The following is a 16,980-nucleotide window of genomic DNA, read 5'->3' on the forward strand; positions in this document are numbered from 1 at the left end:
CCCGTGAAGCCATCTGGTCCTGGACTTTTGTTTGTGGAAGATTTTTGGTCACAGTTTCAATTTCATTACTTGTGATTGGTCTGTTCATATTTTCTATTTCTTCCTCGTTCAGTCTTGGGAAGTTATATCTTTCTAAGAAATTGTCCATTTCTTCCAGTTTTCCATTTTATTGGCATAGAGTTGCTTGTAGTAGTCTCTTAGGATGCTTTGTATTTCTGCGGTGTCTGTTGTAACTTCTCCTTTTTCATTTCTAATTTTATTGATTTGAGTCCTCTCCCTCTTTTTCTTGATGAGTCTTACTAATGGCTTATCAATTTTGTTTATCTTCTCAAAGAACAAGCTTTTAGTTTTATTGATCTTTGCTATTGTTTTCTTTGTTTCTATTTCATTTATTTCTGCTCTGATCTTTATGATTTCCTTCCTTCTACTAACTTTGGGTTTTGTTTGTTTTTCTTTCTCTAGTTTCTTTAGGTGTAAGGTTAGATTGTTTATTTGAGATTTTTCTTGTTTCTTGAGGTAGGCTTGTATTGCTATAAACTTCCCTCTTAGAACTGCTTTTCTTACATCCCATAGGTTTTGGATCGTCGTGTTTCCATTGTAATTTGTCTCTAGGTATTTTTTGATTTCCTCTTTTTGATTTTTGATTTTTTTCAGTGATTTCTTTGTTATTTAGTAACATATTGTTTAGCCTCCATGTGTTTTTGTTTTTAAAGTTTTTTTTTCCCTGTAACTGATTTCTAATCTCATAGTGTCATAGTCAGAAAAGATGCTTGATATGATTTCAATTTTCTTAAATTTACTGAGGTTTGATTTGTGACTCAAGATGTGATCTATCCTGGAGAATGTTCTGTGTGCACTTGAGAAGAAAGTGTAATCTGCTGTTTGGGGATGGAATGTCCTGTAAATATCAATTAAATCTATTTGGTCTATTGTGTCTATTAAAACTTGTGTTTCCTTGTTAATTTTCTGTTTGGATGATCTGTCCATTGGTGTAAGTGACGTGTTAAAGTCCCCCACTATTATTGTGTTACTGTCGATTCCCTATTTTATAGCTGTTAGCAGTTGCCTTATGTATTGAGGTGCTCCTATGTTGGGTGCATAAATATTTACAATTGTTATATCTTCTTCTTGGATTGATCCCTTGATCATTATATAGTGTCCCTCTTTGTCTCTTGTAATAGTCTTTATTTTAAAGTCTATTTTGTCTGATATGAGAATTGCTACTCCAGCTTTCTTTTGATTTCCATTTGCATGGAATATCTTTTTCTATCCCCTCACCTTCAGTCTGTATGTGTCCCTAGGTCCGAAGTGGGTCTCTTGTAGACAGCATATATATGGGTTTTGTTTTTGTTTCCATTCAGTGATCCTGTGTCTTTTGGTTGGAGCATTTAATCCATTCATGTTTAAGGTAATTATCAATATGTATGTTCCTATTAGCATTTTCTTAATTGTTATGGGTTTGTTTTTGTAGGTCGTTTTCTTCTCTTGTGCTTCCCACTTAGAGAAGTTCCTTTATCATTTGTTGTAAAGCTGGTTTGGTGGTGCTGAATTCTCTTAGCTTTTGCTTGTCTGTAAAGTTTTTGATTTCTCTGTCGAATCTGAATGAGATCCTTGCTGGGTAGAGTAATCTTGGTTGTAGGTTTTTCCCTTTCATCACTTTAAATATATCATGCCACTCCCTTCTGGCTTGTAGAGTTTCTGCTGAGAAATCAGCTGATCAGCTGTTAACCTTATGGGAGTTCTCTTGTATGTTTTTTGTCATTTTCCCCTTGTTGCTTTCAATAATTTTTCATTTTCTTTAATTTTGTCAATTTGATTACTGTGTGTCTCAGCGTGCTTCTCCTTGGGTTTATCCTGCCTGGGACTCTCTGTGCTTCCTGGACTTGGGTGGCTATTTCCTTTCCCATATTAGGGAAGTTTTCAACTATAATCTCTTCAAATATTTTCTCTGGTCCTTTCTCTCTCTCTTCTCCTTCTGGGACCCCTATAATGGGAATGTTGTTGCATTTAATGTTGTCCCAGAGGTCTCTTAGGGTGTCTTCATTTCTTTTCATTCTTTTTTCTTTATTCTGTTCCACAGCAGTGAATTCCACCATTCTGTCTTCCAGGTCACTTATCCATTCTTCTGCCTCAGTTATTCTCCTATTGATTGCTTCTAGTGTATTTTTCATTTCAGTTATTGTATTGTTCATTTCTGTTTGTTTGTTCTTTAATTCTTCTAGGTGTTTGTTCTTTAATTCTTCTAGGTCTTTGTTAAACATTTCTTGCATCTTCTCGATCTTTGCCTCCATTTTTTTCCTGAGGTCCTGGATCATCTTCACTATCATTATTCTGAATTATTTTTCTGGAAGGTTGCCTATCTCCACTTCATTTAGTTGTTTTTCTGGGGTTTTTATCTTGTTCCTTCATCTGGTACATAGCCCTCTGCCTTTTCATCTTGTCTATCTTTCTGTGAATGTGGTTTTAGTTCCACAGGCTACAGGATTGTAGTTCTTCTTGCTTCTGCTGTCTGCCCTCTGGTTGATGAGGCTATCTAAGAGGCTTGTGCAAACTTCCTGAGGGGAGGGATTGGTGGTGGATAGAGCTGGGTGTTGCTCTGGTGGTCAGAGCTCAGTAAAAATTTAATCCGCTTGTCTGCTGATGGGTGGGGCTGGATTCCCTCCCTGTTGGTTTTTTGGCCTGAGGCGACCAAACACTGGAGCCTGCCTGGCTCTTTGGTGGAGCTAATGGCAGACTCTGGTAGGGCTCATGCCAAGGAGTACTTCCCAGAACTTCTGCTGCCAGTGTCCTTGTCCTCATGGTGAGCCACAGCCATCCCCCGCCTCTGCAGGAGACCCTCCCACACTAGCAGGTAGGTCTGGTTCAGTCTCTCCCGGGGACACTGCTCCTTCCCCTGGGTCCTGATGAGCACACTACTTTGTGTGTGCCCTCCAAAAGTGGAGTCTCTCTTTCCCCCAGTCCTGTCAAAGTCCTGCAATCAAATCCCACTAGACTTCAAAGTCTGATTCTCTAGGAATTCCTCCTCCCACTGCCAAACCCCCAGGTTGGGAAGCGTGACGTGGGGCTTAGAACCTTTACTCCAGTGGGTGGACTTCTGTGGTATAAGTGTTCTCCAATTTGTGAGTCACCCACCCAGCAGTTATGGGATTTGATTTTATTGTGATTACGCCCCTTCTACCATCTCACTGTGGCTTCTCCTTTGTCTTTGCATGTGGGGTATCTTTTTTTGGTAAGTTCCAGTGTCTTCCTGTAGATGATTGTTCAGCAGTTAGTTGTGAATCCAGCGCTCTTGCAAGAGGGAGTGAGCACATGTCCTTCTACTCCGCCATCTTCAACCAATCTCTCTCGGCAGATAGTTTTAATTCCACTACATAAATCAGGCACAAGAAGCATAAATGACTATATACTGGCAATCAGATTAAATCTATCTCTATGCCTTTTTTTGTCACTGTGGCAAGAAATTCAAATATAGTCATTGTTGGGGCATTTCTCTCTTTTTGTCTCTAAGATTCTATGAAAATCCCAGGATCTTATGCAGTCCAGAAAATGAAGGGCTCCTGGTCTTTTGTTCTCACTGAAAGCTGAAAGCATGCTCATATTTTAAGTTGGCATTTTCCCTTGGAGGAGGTAACATGCCAAGGGCAACAGCAGCTATATGCTGCCTGACTCATTCTTCACTTCCATTTTATTCTCCTTCGCTTTCCTGGAACACAAGAAACTATAAATACTAAAGACTCAATTTACCAGGCTTTATGGCTGCTTGGGTTAGCCATGTGATACAGTCTAGGCAATGAACTGAACACAGAAGCTCACTGGTATTGCTACTCCCCCCTGGTGCGTGGTACATGACTCACTGGCATACGGCTACTTCCCCATTCTGCTTCCTGGAAGAGACGTGAAGCTGGAAGTACAGATGCCAAATGAAAAGCAAAAGTATAAGAGCCAACATGCTAAGATTGGCAGAACAGAGAGCCAGCAAGGGCCTGTGTCCTTGAAAGCATTGCTGAATAGCTGGCACAATGCCAAGAACCAACCACCTATGAACTAAATTTTATGTCCAAGAAACAAGCACCTATTTGTTTAAAATATTTTAAAATTCTCTTTCTTGTAGCTGAGCACACCTTTAATTGAAATGCCAGCCTTTGTTAAGGGGATCTTTGTCTAACATGGTAGCCCTGCTATCTATTTTCCAAGCTCTCTAGGTACATCATGCTGTCATTTTCTGCAGTTAGTGCTGCCTCTCTGGGCTATGGTGATAAAGTGGGTACAGTTATCTGTTATTCCTGGTAACCTCCAAAGCCTGCCTCCCTCCCAGTCTTAGGGAATTTCACCTTCCCCCAGAGTGGACAGTCCCAGCTTTCACCCTCCAAGCTCTTATTTTATTCTCTTCCCCTGTGGAAAGATCAAGCACATTCACTGCAAATCCATCTTTAGACCCTAAATTGAGATCTCTTCTAAAGGATGAGATAGAGGAAGGATTGGAATAGGGAACGTAGATGCTGTTGTTCAATACTTTTTCTTTTCATATTAATTGCCCAATTATGCTATTATAACCTACACTCTCTTGGTTTAAGTATTTAATTTAGTCATCCAAAAGATCAGTTTTAAATTCCAGAGTCTGTCTCAGCTACCAATCAGTCAATTGAATGATAGACACACCCAATACATTGTTGGTTAAAATACCAAAGAACAAATTCCTGTATTTCAAACCTTAAGCTCTCCTATAAAAGACAACCACATACACAACCAAAGTTTAATTTGAAAATAGATTTTTATCACCAGGGATAAAAGGAAAAAAGTACCATTTCAACTTTATGTTATGTTAGCCACTTGAAATCACCTTCAATCCAGAGCTCATGTATTATACTCATGTCAAGCACAATTTAAAGACATTTCCCTTTGTCTAAAAATAAGCAGAACTAGTTTCCAAAATATTTAAGAATATTGCCTCATTTTTTTCTTTTTTGGCTAAAGAGAAATATGCTGTCATTTCTTCCACCTTATTTTTAAAAAAGCACTCAACTCCACATTTCTCATCTGCAATTGCCCTGTTTCTCTGTTCTCCTTTGTAACAAGTTTCCTCAAGAAAGTTTCTCTATGTGCTATCTCTAGTTCTCCTCCATTCCCTTAAGCCTATTCTAATCAGACTTTCGCTTCCACACTGCCACCGAAGCTGATCTTGTCAAGGCTGCCAATAGCCTCCTCAGTGCTAAATCTGATGATCAGTTTTCACAATTGATTATTCCTTACTCCTTCATTTCTTTCATTTCTAAATTTTCAGGTCCCTGCATCCTTTTAGTTTTTGTCCTACCTGTTTGCTCATTCTCAATCTCATTTGCTAGTCCTTACAATCTCTCCTTACCTATCCATGTGGAAGTGCCCCAGGAATCAGTCCTTAGATCTCTTCACTTTCTCATCTACACATATCCCCTTGGTGATCTCACCCATTAGGATAGCTTTAAATGCCATCTTTATGCCAGCAACTCCCAAATGTTTGTCTTCATCCCAGACCTCTTACCCAATATATCTTTTACCTAATAACCAGGCTCATATATACATCTGCATACTTAAACTATCCACTTGGCTGTTCAGTGGAAACCTGATATGTAAATATTTATTATTTTATATTATTATGATTTTTTATTTTTGTTTTTTGGCTTGTAGGATCTCAGCTCTCCAACCAGGAAGTGAACCCATGCCCTTGGCAGTGAAAGCAAGGAGTCCTAATCCCTGGACCACTAGGGAATTCCCAGAAACATTATAACTTATACATAAATTAAAAATTCATTTTCCTAAGAACCAAAAATAAAAAGTTCATCAATTTATTTTCTAAGGAAGAAATCTACAAGTAATAAATATAAATATACTTTTTGTGCCTAGCCATTTTCTTCAATAATTGAGTCTTTCACAGATTATGAATATTTTAGAGACAGTGCTATAAATTTTTGAATGTAACTTTTAAATTAGTAAATAATGTGTTTCAGAAGCATTAAATAAAGTTCTCTCTTTTCCCAAATGTACTCTATTCTCCTTAATTCAAGGAAAAATATGCCAAGTCACAACCCTCAAGGAAGAGTTATTCTATCTTTGTTCATTATTATCTCAGAAAAGAACAAACCCAAAGTCTTGTGTTACTGCTGTTGTTAACAACATTGGCCACTGCTTCCCCCCTTCTCAAGCTAAATGAGGGCATGTTTTCCACTTTCACAGTATTGTGAGAAATGACTAAGAGAATAACCATGTTATTAAAACCATTACTTTAACCAGTTCAGAATAAAACCTCCTCCTAATGTGAAAAATAAACAGACAATTCCACTTTTGTGGATTTGGTATTTTCTAAAGAATTCTTAATAGACTAGGGAAGTACCAGCACCACCCAAAGATTATGTCTAATTTTGGGTGGTCTTAGTGTGACCTGGGGGTAATCTTGGAATCTCTTAAGCTTACTTTGCAGAATTAAATAGAAATTATATATATACATATAATATTTTTATATTATTCAGGAAATATGCTAAGACTTTCCAATCGTATTGAAACCTTAAATTACCAAAGAGATTCTGCTGACTTCTATTTGCTGTTATAAAATGTAAATACCTCCATCTCTGGAGATTTAGTCTGTAACAAATTTTTACAAACTTTTGAAAGTATGTTCATGTTGATGCCAGGATGAATTTGAAAGGAAGATTTCATTATCTTTAAAGGCAATTGGAAATGGGTTTAGAAACTGTTGTCAAAATTTTGTCCCATGTCTACCACACACAAAAAAATCAACACTAGAGAAAAAATTACAAGTTACTACACTATAAAAATTCTTTGTAAAGAAAAAATAACATAATAATAATTATAATCATAATTGCAGTTCACATTTACTGAGCAGAATCTCTGGATACAATACTGTGCTAAGCATATTACATGCATTTTCTCATACAAAACTCATGACAAAATTATGATGTAGATATTATTCTCAGAAGTTTACAAGTTTCTATGAAATTTATAGTTTAAATTACTTGTCCTAAATCATATAGCTAGTAAAGGATGAGAACAAGATTCCAACTCAAATTTACTTTGACTCTGAATGCCATTTGCTTTACCATAGGTTAAGTAGGTTTATCTACAAAGCACAGTAGGACTTAATTACTTGTGCTAATTAAGGGGAGGGGGCACGAGAGGAGATCTGTAAAGTGAATTTCTGATCCTGGGAGTTAATTCTGGCATTGCTGTTGAGAAAGTTTAGATAAATATAAAAGAGGTTTAAAATAGAGTAACCATAGAATCTGTGCCAAATTGAAGTTTAATCCAGATAGCTATTAGTGTCCAAGAAGGTCCAGACCAATAGGTGAGGCAGGGCCGCAAGAGGTCCAGGGACAATGGTGAACATGGTGTCTACCGTATCCTAGAGACTCTGTGAGGCCCTGGGGATACTGAACAAAGGAACCAAAGAAAATAATAAATTGTTGACTATAGAGAGGTAAAAAGAAGCCAAATGATAAAATGTCTTGAATGGCAAGCTTAAAAGTTTGCGTTTTATTCTGATGTTGATATATGTACAACTAGGAAAGAACATAGTGAGATACAAATTTCAGAAAAATCAGTCTTAGTAACAGTTCAATTTAATAAATATGTATTGAGATTCTTCAGTGAGCCTGGTAGTGTGCCAAGCAGTGGAGATAGAGTGATGAATGCCTGCTGGGGGACTCCAAGGGACAGTGTCCAGAAAAAGAGCAGATCTAATTAGATCATTTTATCATATTTTTGGCAGTAAAATGAAAAGAGATGAATGGCAGCAACTTATCAGTTTACTTACAGCTCCCTTTCAATTTAATCCTTTCAAAAAAGGAAACTTAACTGTTTCAAAAAAGGAAAGAAGCTGATTTTTATTCATTTTCAAATTATATTTATGATATTATTAAAATCTTCTAAAGATTTATTTCAAAATTAAAGTGACTAACAGAGTGGTTGGAATTCCTCCCCACTCCTACCCAACCCATGTAAGTCCTCAAAGTTTTTTTTTTTTTTTTTTTTCTGTGATTCACCACAACTTATAATATCTACCAAGGAACTGTTAAAGACAAATTGCGTCATACTAGTTAAACAGGCAGGGAAGATTTTATTTAAGACTACTGCAATAAAGGAAAGAGATGAAACTCAACTACACTGAAACAAAAGTGGTAGAGATTTTAATCCCCGAGGTGAGCTAGTGAAAAGTACCAGAGGACATTAGAGGGGAGGTTGGTTAATGTGATTCGGCGTTTGCTAATTGGCACTTAAGAAAGTTAGGCTCCTACCTTCCCACAGAGACTAGGAGTTAGAGGTGCTATCTTTCGTGATTATTACATGTCAAAGAAATGGCTCCCCGGCCCTTGAGAAAGATATTCCTGGGTTGTAGAACTGGCAAGAGCTAGGAGAAGACTTACACTTCCAAGGGGCAGAGAAAGAATTTACACTAGCAAGTTTTCAAAAGTAAATGCTCTAAGAAAAGCGCTGTCAGGGGCCGATGGCCAGGAAGAAACATGTTTTGTGGACTTGAGGGGAATGTTAAGGCATCTTGGTCATAACCATAAGTTGGCAATTCAAAAGATAACATTCGTGTCATGAAACAGTCTCATAGTTAAACCTGGTTTAGTTGGATGAAGGATTATTCAATGGTGTGAGGCTGTAGAAGTTTCTGCCTATGGATCTCGAGTGAACCACTTAGGTCAGAAGATGCTTTCTAAGGAGTAATTCTGTGTGTCCTTTTTCCACAGGTCCAACACACCGCATGTCAATACCAGAACATTTGGTGCCAAGAAAAGGTGATATTAAAGGCAAATAATCTTATTTCCCCTTAATATTTTGACACTCAATGTTATGGTTGTTATGCATTATCAGTTCTAAAAAACAAGTAGGTAAATCTGAGCCTGAAGAAATTTTATTTTGGAAAATAAACCTTATAATGATATTTTCCCTAGGAATCTCATTTGTGTCATTAAGGAGTTTCACATTAAAAGGCAGTGTGTTCTCAGTAGTACTCTGTCATGTAGGGCTTTTATAATAAATTTTTAAAAACTTGTACAAATACATTTTACACAAATCAAAACAAATATAAAGCTAGTGGTATTTTATATTTTGACAGTCATCAGTTGGTTCTGAAAACATTTAACCTTAATATTAATGTAAAAGTAAAGAAAGGATATTTCTTTGTCAAAATTGAAAGAAGCAAATAAAAACAGAGCATCTAAGAGAAAATTGTCTAAATTCATTCTTCGCTAGGGAATGTGAAAATTGATGGTCTCTTCTCTAGCCCCCTGTGATGTAATGCAAACCTTTCAAGGTCTCCAGTGAAAAGAATGTCTGGTCCTTTTGTGCAGAATTTGTACTAACATGGCTTATGAAGCAGACTTATATAATTATTCCTTTACCTTTGACTTGTCCTTTTGTTTATTTCACACTAAATGACCTTGTTTCAGGCAATATTCAGCGTTTGCTGCTTTATCTTCGGCTTTTCTTTGTCTCTGAATATCCAGCGGTATGTACGTGTGTGTTTTAATCATTATTATCTTAGATTCTGGTGCTCTCTACCAGCCATCCATCCAGAATTCCCATGATTTTTTTAAGCTTCCTGCCAGCACCCAGTGTGATAAGGAACAGCTACTGCAACAGGAGAAAACATCATTGTAGAATGTTTAAACTAGTGCCCTTTGTTTCCAGAGAGACAAAATTACTGGTAAAATGTGAGCTTTCAGGGAAAAAAAGAAAAAAATAAAAAATAATGAAATATACATTCAGTCCTTAGGTACTGACTTCATGCTTAATCCTTTGCAATAAAATTACAGGTTTTGTTTTGTTTTATTTTTGATCAGAAAATTAGGCATATCTTTAAGTAATATACTTTCTCTTGGCCATTAAGAAAGAATTGGTTTTAAATAAGAATTCAGTTCATTGTTAACAGATCTCAAAAGGAAATAAAAACACTGAGACCATTGATTAAAGAAAGGTTTAATCAAAGGTTTCAGAAACTACCACCTTCAAATTACATTAAGAATCCTTTCATATGCTAGCTGTTTCATGTCACTATTCACCACTCCTAAGGTAAATGTGAAATTTTCACTAATGCCAAAGAAATTTTAATCATTTTGGTGTGACAACTCTTCCTGGCTCATAGCCAAAAGTCTAAGTGTTTACCAAATTTATAACAAAGATCAAAAAAATTGAGTTTCCCTCAAAAATAAGTTACTTGATCTTGAGTTACATGGAATGTCCTTATCTCATTTTTTATTATAAGAAATATACTGAGAAATGAAGATTTAAACTCTATGGATTTATAATACATGCACAAAATTTTTTAAAAATGGCTCCTCAAATTTGGAATCACATTTAAGGACTATGAAAAAAAAAAAAGAATTTCCTAATGAAGTACTTGGTTGGTCTGCTAGTAAAAGACTAGCTATACAGTAAATAGGGGCATGATATTTCTAAAATCTATAATAGCTTAATTCATGCTAATTTTTTCTTTGTTCTGTTTCATTTGTTAATAATATATATGCTAAGTCTTCTTTAAAAACAGTGTATGTCTAGGACTCATCTCCAGATATAATTTCAAAAGTTTAGAGTTGAGCGCTGGCATTAGTTTTTTTAAAGGACACCAACAGTTTTTCTGATGCAGAGCCAGAATTAGAGATCAACATAGTAGATGGAGTTTTCAATGCTAGGAATGTCTTACTCATCTGTGTTGCCCTGGGATGTTTCCATGAACGTGCACATAGAACACCGCACATGAGCAAGAACGAACAGAGAGGCTAGAAAGGTAGTAGGCCAAATTGCAGCATGACTTGAATGATAGGTTAAATATACACACACACACACACAAACACACACATTAGTATTATAAAGTGAAAATAACAAAAGGGAAAAAAGGCAAATTGATAAAACAAAAACATTTGATTTGTGAAGTGGAAAATTATGGAATTATAGTTAATTTTTTTATTTTTTTTGATTTCTATAAGAGCTTTTACTATTTTTTGTAAAAAAAAATTACTTTTACAGAGAAAAATCTGTTGGTGGATAATCAATCAACATATTCACAGCTTGAAGTGAAGTGACAGATTTATAAATAACTCCTGTGTGGTTCACATGATTGACAGTAAGAAGATGAATTAGGAGAAAAGTAATTCTGATAAATATGTCAGGGGACCAAATAAAAAAAAAAAATGAGTGTAAATACCAGCGGCTGTGCACCTTGGTATTACCCAGATGAATTGAAAACATATGCCCACACAAAACCTGAACACAAATGTTTGTAACAGCTTTATTCATAATTGCCAAAACTTGGAAGCAACCCAGTTGTCCTTCAGTAGGTGACTGGATAAACTATGGTACATCCAGACAAGGGAATATTATTCAGCACTAAAAAGAAATAAGCTATCAGGCCATGAAAAAACACGGAGCAACCTTAAGTGCGTACCACTAAGAGAAAGAAGCCAGTCTAAGACTACATCCTATATGATTCTAACTGTGTGACATCTGGAAAAGACAAAACCAGGAAGACAGTAAAAAGATTAGTGGTTGCCAAGATGAGGGGAGGGGTAAATAGTTAGAGCACAGAGGATTTCTAGGGCCGTGAAATTATTCTGTATGATACTTCAATAATTGATTCCTGTCATTAGACATTTATCAAGTTCCATAGAATGTACAACACCAAGAATGAACTCTAATGTAAACTATGGACTTTGGATAATGATGCATCAATGCAGGTTCATCACTTGTAACAAATATCACTGGTGTAGGATGCAGATAGTCGGGGATGTTGTGCGTGGTGGGGGGCAGGGGATAAATGGGAACTCTGTACTTTTTGCTTAATTTTGCTGTGAATCTAAAACTGTTCTAAAATATAGTTCATTTTTTAAAAATTGAGTGCTAAGTACCTGGGATCCTCAATGGAAAATCCATAGTCTTTGAACATTTTAACGTTCAAAATGCATATTCACTGATCTGTCACTTTGACATGATGGTTTGATAAATAAAAAAAGAAATCATGTAATACTAATTCAATTAAATTATTTAATTTTTAGACAATAATGAAAACAATTATTTTAGGGGAGAACAGGAAGTAACAAAATTTAAGATCAATATTAATGACACGGCAACCATGTTAGAGAAAATTTGTATAAATCTATAGTTTAATAGTGTCCAAGTATTTAAACAATTCATTAAATTTTGGCAGGGGAAATTGGAAGGAAGGATGACAATTTTTTTCAGTAAGGAAAATTTTAAACCACATATTTTAATCATCATAAACTGCTAAGGATTTCAATTTTTTAACAGATTCATTTAGCTCTAAATGTCTTCAAGCATGTTATAAATCCTCCAAAGTCCCTGCTGGGTACTATAGCCTTTTAATATATTCATTGTCTCTTTCCAAGTTAAGTTCACTGTTGCTATTCAATTCATCTGTCTTGTGATTTATTTCAAAGATAAAATGAATATCTTCACTTTTCATTCATGGCTATTTAATCTTGATTTTTTAATCAAAATTTGATGGCAATTATCATCTGTTTAAATGTATTCTTTCCCCATCCTACATACTTTCCCTTTTTACAGTAAATCCTACATCCTGACACCATCATTAAAAACTTTGTATCAGTAATTATATTTAGACAGATTTCCTTTTCTGAATCTCAGTTTCTTAATAGTCTCTTAATAATCAACACTGAGCACTTTTAGACCTAGAAAAGATTTTGTTGATGCATTATGGGAAAGTGTTGGATTACCCAACCTTATTTCTCTTTTCCATTTTACCTTTCCTCTAATCCTGTTGGCATCATAGAATTTACAGGATAAATTTACACATAACCCCCCAATACAAATGGAATGTCAGCTACGTGTGGTGTGCTACCGAAACCGTGGTCCATTACCCAAAAGTGAGACAGAAGCCATCTTTGGAAGATAAGGTATTTACAACAAGAGGCTCAGTAAATATTTAAACCATAAGAAACTATGACGGGGAAATTATCTGTGACACAGTTTTGCTTCTGTGATCCCTCACTTCACCACCAATAAAATGAAAACAAAAAGTATTTACCTCCAGAATCTCTGTGATGATTAAGTTGGAAAGTGTAAGTGAAAATTCAGTATTAGTCATAAAATGCCATATAAAAATCAAATACCATAATAATTCATAATTTTACCACTTCCGAATCATAAGAGAAAAAAGCACTTAGAAAAGGAAGACACTGGCTACATGCCTAAGACTTAAATGAAAATGTGAGCTATGTATGTTTATAAATCCTTTAATCTCAAATTTTTTATGATGTATGAGTATTTGGTTTGGTATCATGATGCATAAAAATAGTAAAGCCTGTTGAAAACTCCAAAACAAAGAGAAGAACCAAGAAAAGAATATGAAAAATTAATCAGATAGGATTCAAGTTTATCCCCAGCTTATTTGCCTTTTATTCTTCATTTCAGTTATTTACATTTCCATCGATTATCAACAAGGATATGCATGCACCTTGAGATGTTCACAAAAGGTCCACGATACAGAGGTTCATAATCAGGTTATATGTTATATTCAGAATCCCAGGGGAACTAATAGATTCTGGAAATACTGATTAAGCAAGATGAAGAATTCTTATACAGTTTCAACTACAACAGTTTTAAAGACAAGTACAAGCTTAATTTGCCACAAAACACAAAAAAGTAATTGATTGAAGAATATCTCTTTTATGCAAAATATACATTTTAGGATATAATTCAATTAATATTCTACTATATACTGACATTGTTCCTTGATCATTTAATAAAAAAATACTCTCATTGCCAGAATTTTATTTTTTGTAATATTAATAATTGAGGTAACAATGACAAAGCACTTAAACTATGAGTAATATTAGTGAGTTTTTTAAGTCAAACAATTTTTCATAACTTAAACAAATGTGGGATTCAAAATAGGTCAGTTTTGATAAATAGGCACTGAAAATTTCACAACATAATCTGACAAGCTGATCATATAAGTGGTTTATTAAAAAAATGATACAGTTAGTGTTTGTGGATCCAACAAACAAAGGAGAAATAAGGGAAATTAAGACAGACCTATACTACACCAATATCACTGCTTTTATGATTCACAGCACAATCTACTGCAACTCCATGAGGTGGTAATTCACAGAGGTATGGGCCTTACTTGAAGCTCCAGAGATGTTGATCATGAATTCGGCTTCCTTTGATGTGAGATGGCCAAAGCTGTTGACCCATGCACACACGCTGGTATTTACAGTTGTTTCATGGACGCTGGCCAGTCCACAAGCAGACCACTCATATGGGGAGCACCAAATGAGTTCCAGCCACAGTTCTTTTACAAACTTTTAATGCCTCATGAAGACGGGAGGATCGCTTCCAAGTGCAACCTGGTCACATCAGGGCACATTCAGCAGCAGAAATCTGTTTCCAGTACAGTCCTTGGTATGGCTAAATTCCACAGTCCCTTTTTCAGCAGTCAAAAATCCATGATAAATTCTGTACAACACTGCAGTCAATAACAGCAGCACCAGACAGTATATTAATTTCTTTACCATAAAGCTGTGTGTAATTATAACTTTCTATGTGTGGTGTTATCAAAAGCATCACTGAATCTCTAAATATCAGATGTTTATGTCTGGGTAAATACATTGCTGTACAAGGTCTTTGACATGCAGGTCATGCTCTAGGACTTGGGAATATAAAGTAGTACTTGTTATGTGGCCAATCATAAAAGTGACAATTGTCTTCCTAACTGAAAATAAACATGAGCATTAGGAATTAGCAGTCTCTAGGATCCTAAATGCCTTAGAAATATTGTTTATCTCTCAATTTATAGTATGACATTTTTCCTCCCTCTCATGTGCAGTACACCAGACACACTACTGCTATTGCATTTGTAGGGATGTGTAAACAGAATTTCTTCCACTTGGACTGAATAAGACACCCTGGGGGTTTCATTGGAGTGAACAAGCAGACAGGCTTGTTCCAAGTAACAAAGAAGGCAAGGGGCAGGGGAGAAGACCCAGTACTAAAATCATGAACACCTTATCAAGGCATTTCTGTGCTTCATGGAGACAGATGGCATATACACTTAAGACAGGGAGCTAAGACAAACGGACAGAACAACATACAGGACAAAGCACCTGATTAAATACTGCCTGAAAATCTGTTTAATCCTGTGAGTCAGAAATTTAAGGCTGGTCAAGAAAGCTACCTGTGAACAACAATGCTCCTTGTTGTTTGCAAAAAAAAATTAATAATTAAAATAAAGGAAGGGGGTAAAAATGACAAGAGCTTTGAATGATATTTGGCACTCTGCCTCTGAAAATGATGACAAATTCTGGGATTTAAAAGAAAATATGACTCTAGTACCAAGCAGCAATTCCTATCTAAACAATGCAAGCCTGGCTGGCAGTTACCTTTCTCTCATGTTTTGTGCCTTCCCCAAGCCATTAAGTAAGAGATCTGGCCTCAGCTTGCGTGTAACCAGTAATGACAACCTCTTTGCAGTTATCTGTGTGCAAACAACCAGAGACATTCAGAACTCCAATACAGCATTTTGGAACAAAAGTAAATCAATCAAGAAATTAAATCTTTTAAAACAAATATTTTTTTCAAAGAATAAGAAAAAAAAAATGTCAAGGAGAAACTCGCCCTCCATGCCCCACAATTCAACATGCAGAACAGTCGACCAGTGCTTTCACATCAGCAGGATGGTTCGATGCAAGTACACATATCCCGAGCCATCCATGGTCCCCGAACTTTGCGACATTGCTTTCAGGTGATAGAGACAAGATGGTCCATGCAAATGAGCTGACCAAAGTCATGTTGTGAGCAATCAAAATAGGATCCCAGACATCTTCAGAATGGTTTAGAGAGTCACAAGAAATGAAGTTCCCATGAAGTGGTTGGCATTTGGAAGCACACTGGTCTAAATATATCTCCCTGAAGATATGTTTATGTATAAGGGTACTGGCCAATATCTGATGCTATCTGTCATTTTATTGCGAAAGGAGATCAGGGCAATTAATATGGAGAAGTAGTAGCACTACCAGGATAAGATTCATTTAAAGCCAGGATAAGATTTGTTGGCTACCCAAATGGCATTTCTGACTTCAGATAGTAGTATCATGCAGGATTGGTACTGTATTAATAGAGCTTGGAGTAAGTCTATGTTTAATTATTTCCATTATGGGGTAAACAGTACTTGAATTAAGACAATTTAGCCGACTGATGCAGTTTGGTTTACAAGATAGATGGGATGGGAGATCGAGAGCGCCTCAGAGGACAAGGAGAGTTGTAGGGTGATGTTACTGGAGAGAGCCTCAGAGCATTGCCTGCCAAGCCCGCTATGTTGTTTAAGCTTCGGGATTTTTCATATCCTTTTATGAAAAAATGCACAGACATCAGTTGAATTCAACCAGAAAATAGACAAAGACAAACAATATCATGCAGGGTAATCAAAAGTGCTATTTCTGAGCTCAAAGAATTTGTTTACAAAGAATTCAATATTGAGACAGTTTACTACTCTAAAAAAAAAAAAATGAAGCTCACTGTAGCTGTCACTTCCAAAAGATTAAACCAGCTATCACAAATTACTGTTGCAATACTTCAAAATCTATTCGTTCGCAGATTACAGTTTGTATTGATGTAATTTTGGCATACACAATATCAGAAAGCTTTTAAGAATTAGGCAAAGCAACTTAAGTAAGATATAAATTTGGCAAATATTTTTAAATTTCAGAATATGTTCCTTAAAAAAAAATGAGCTATTTTTTCTCTTTTCACTTTTTATTATTACCAAGTTAATAAAGCATGCTTAACTTTAAGTGGACAACTCTTTTCCAGCATATTTAATCTTCCAGCCTTATGAGGTTAAAAGGATGATTCCTAAATAATGGTTTTTAATGCCATTATCTAGATGATGTAGAATGAATGCCCATTTCTAATCCTTTGTATTTAAAAAAAAAGTAAAAAGAAAAGAAA

General features: G+C 35.7%; 1 protein-coding gene across 5 annotated transcripts in view; it reads right to left on the minus strand.

The window, feature by feature from the left end:
- Positions 1-13,404: 13,404 nt before the first annotated feature.
- The window catches only part of KCNC2 (potassium voltage-gated channel subfamily C member 2), a 199,618-nt gene continuing 196,042 nt past the window's right edge, over positions 13,405-16,980 (minus strand). For 3 of the 5 annotated variants that reach the window (XM_059936539.1, XM_059936537.1, XM_059936538.1), the window contains exon 5: positions 13,405-16,376. In XM_059936539.1, coding sequence (XP_059792522.1) covers positions 16,240-16,376 — 137 coding nt within the window. In that variant the 3' untranslated portion in view covers positions 13,405-16,239. The remainder of the gene's footprint in view (positions 16,377-16,980) is intronic. The other 2 variants (XM_059936542.1, XM_059936541.1) reach the window with 2 other exon arrangements.

The sequence above is a fragment of the Balaenoptera ricei genome, chromosome 10 (genome assembly GCF_028023285.1).
Source record: "Balaenoptera ricei isolate mBalRic1 chromosome 10, mBalRic1.hap2, whole genome shotgun sequence".
Lineage (NCBI taxonomy): Eukaryota > Metazoa > Chordata > Mammalia > Artiodactyla > Balaenopteridae > Balaenoptera > Balaenoptera ricei.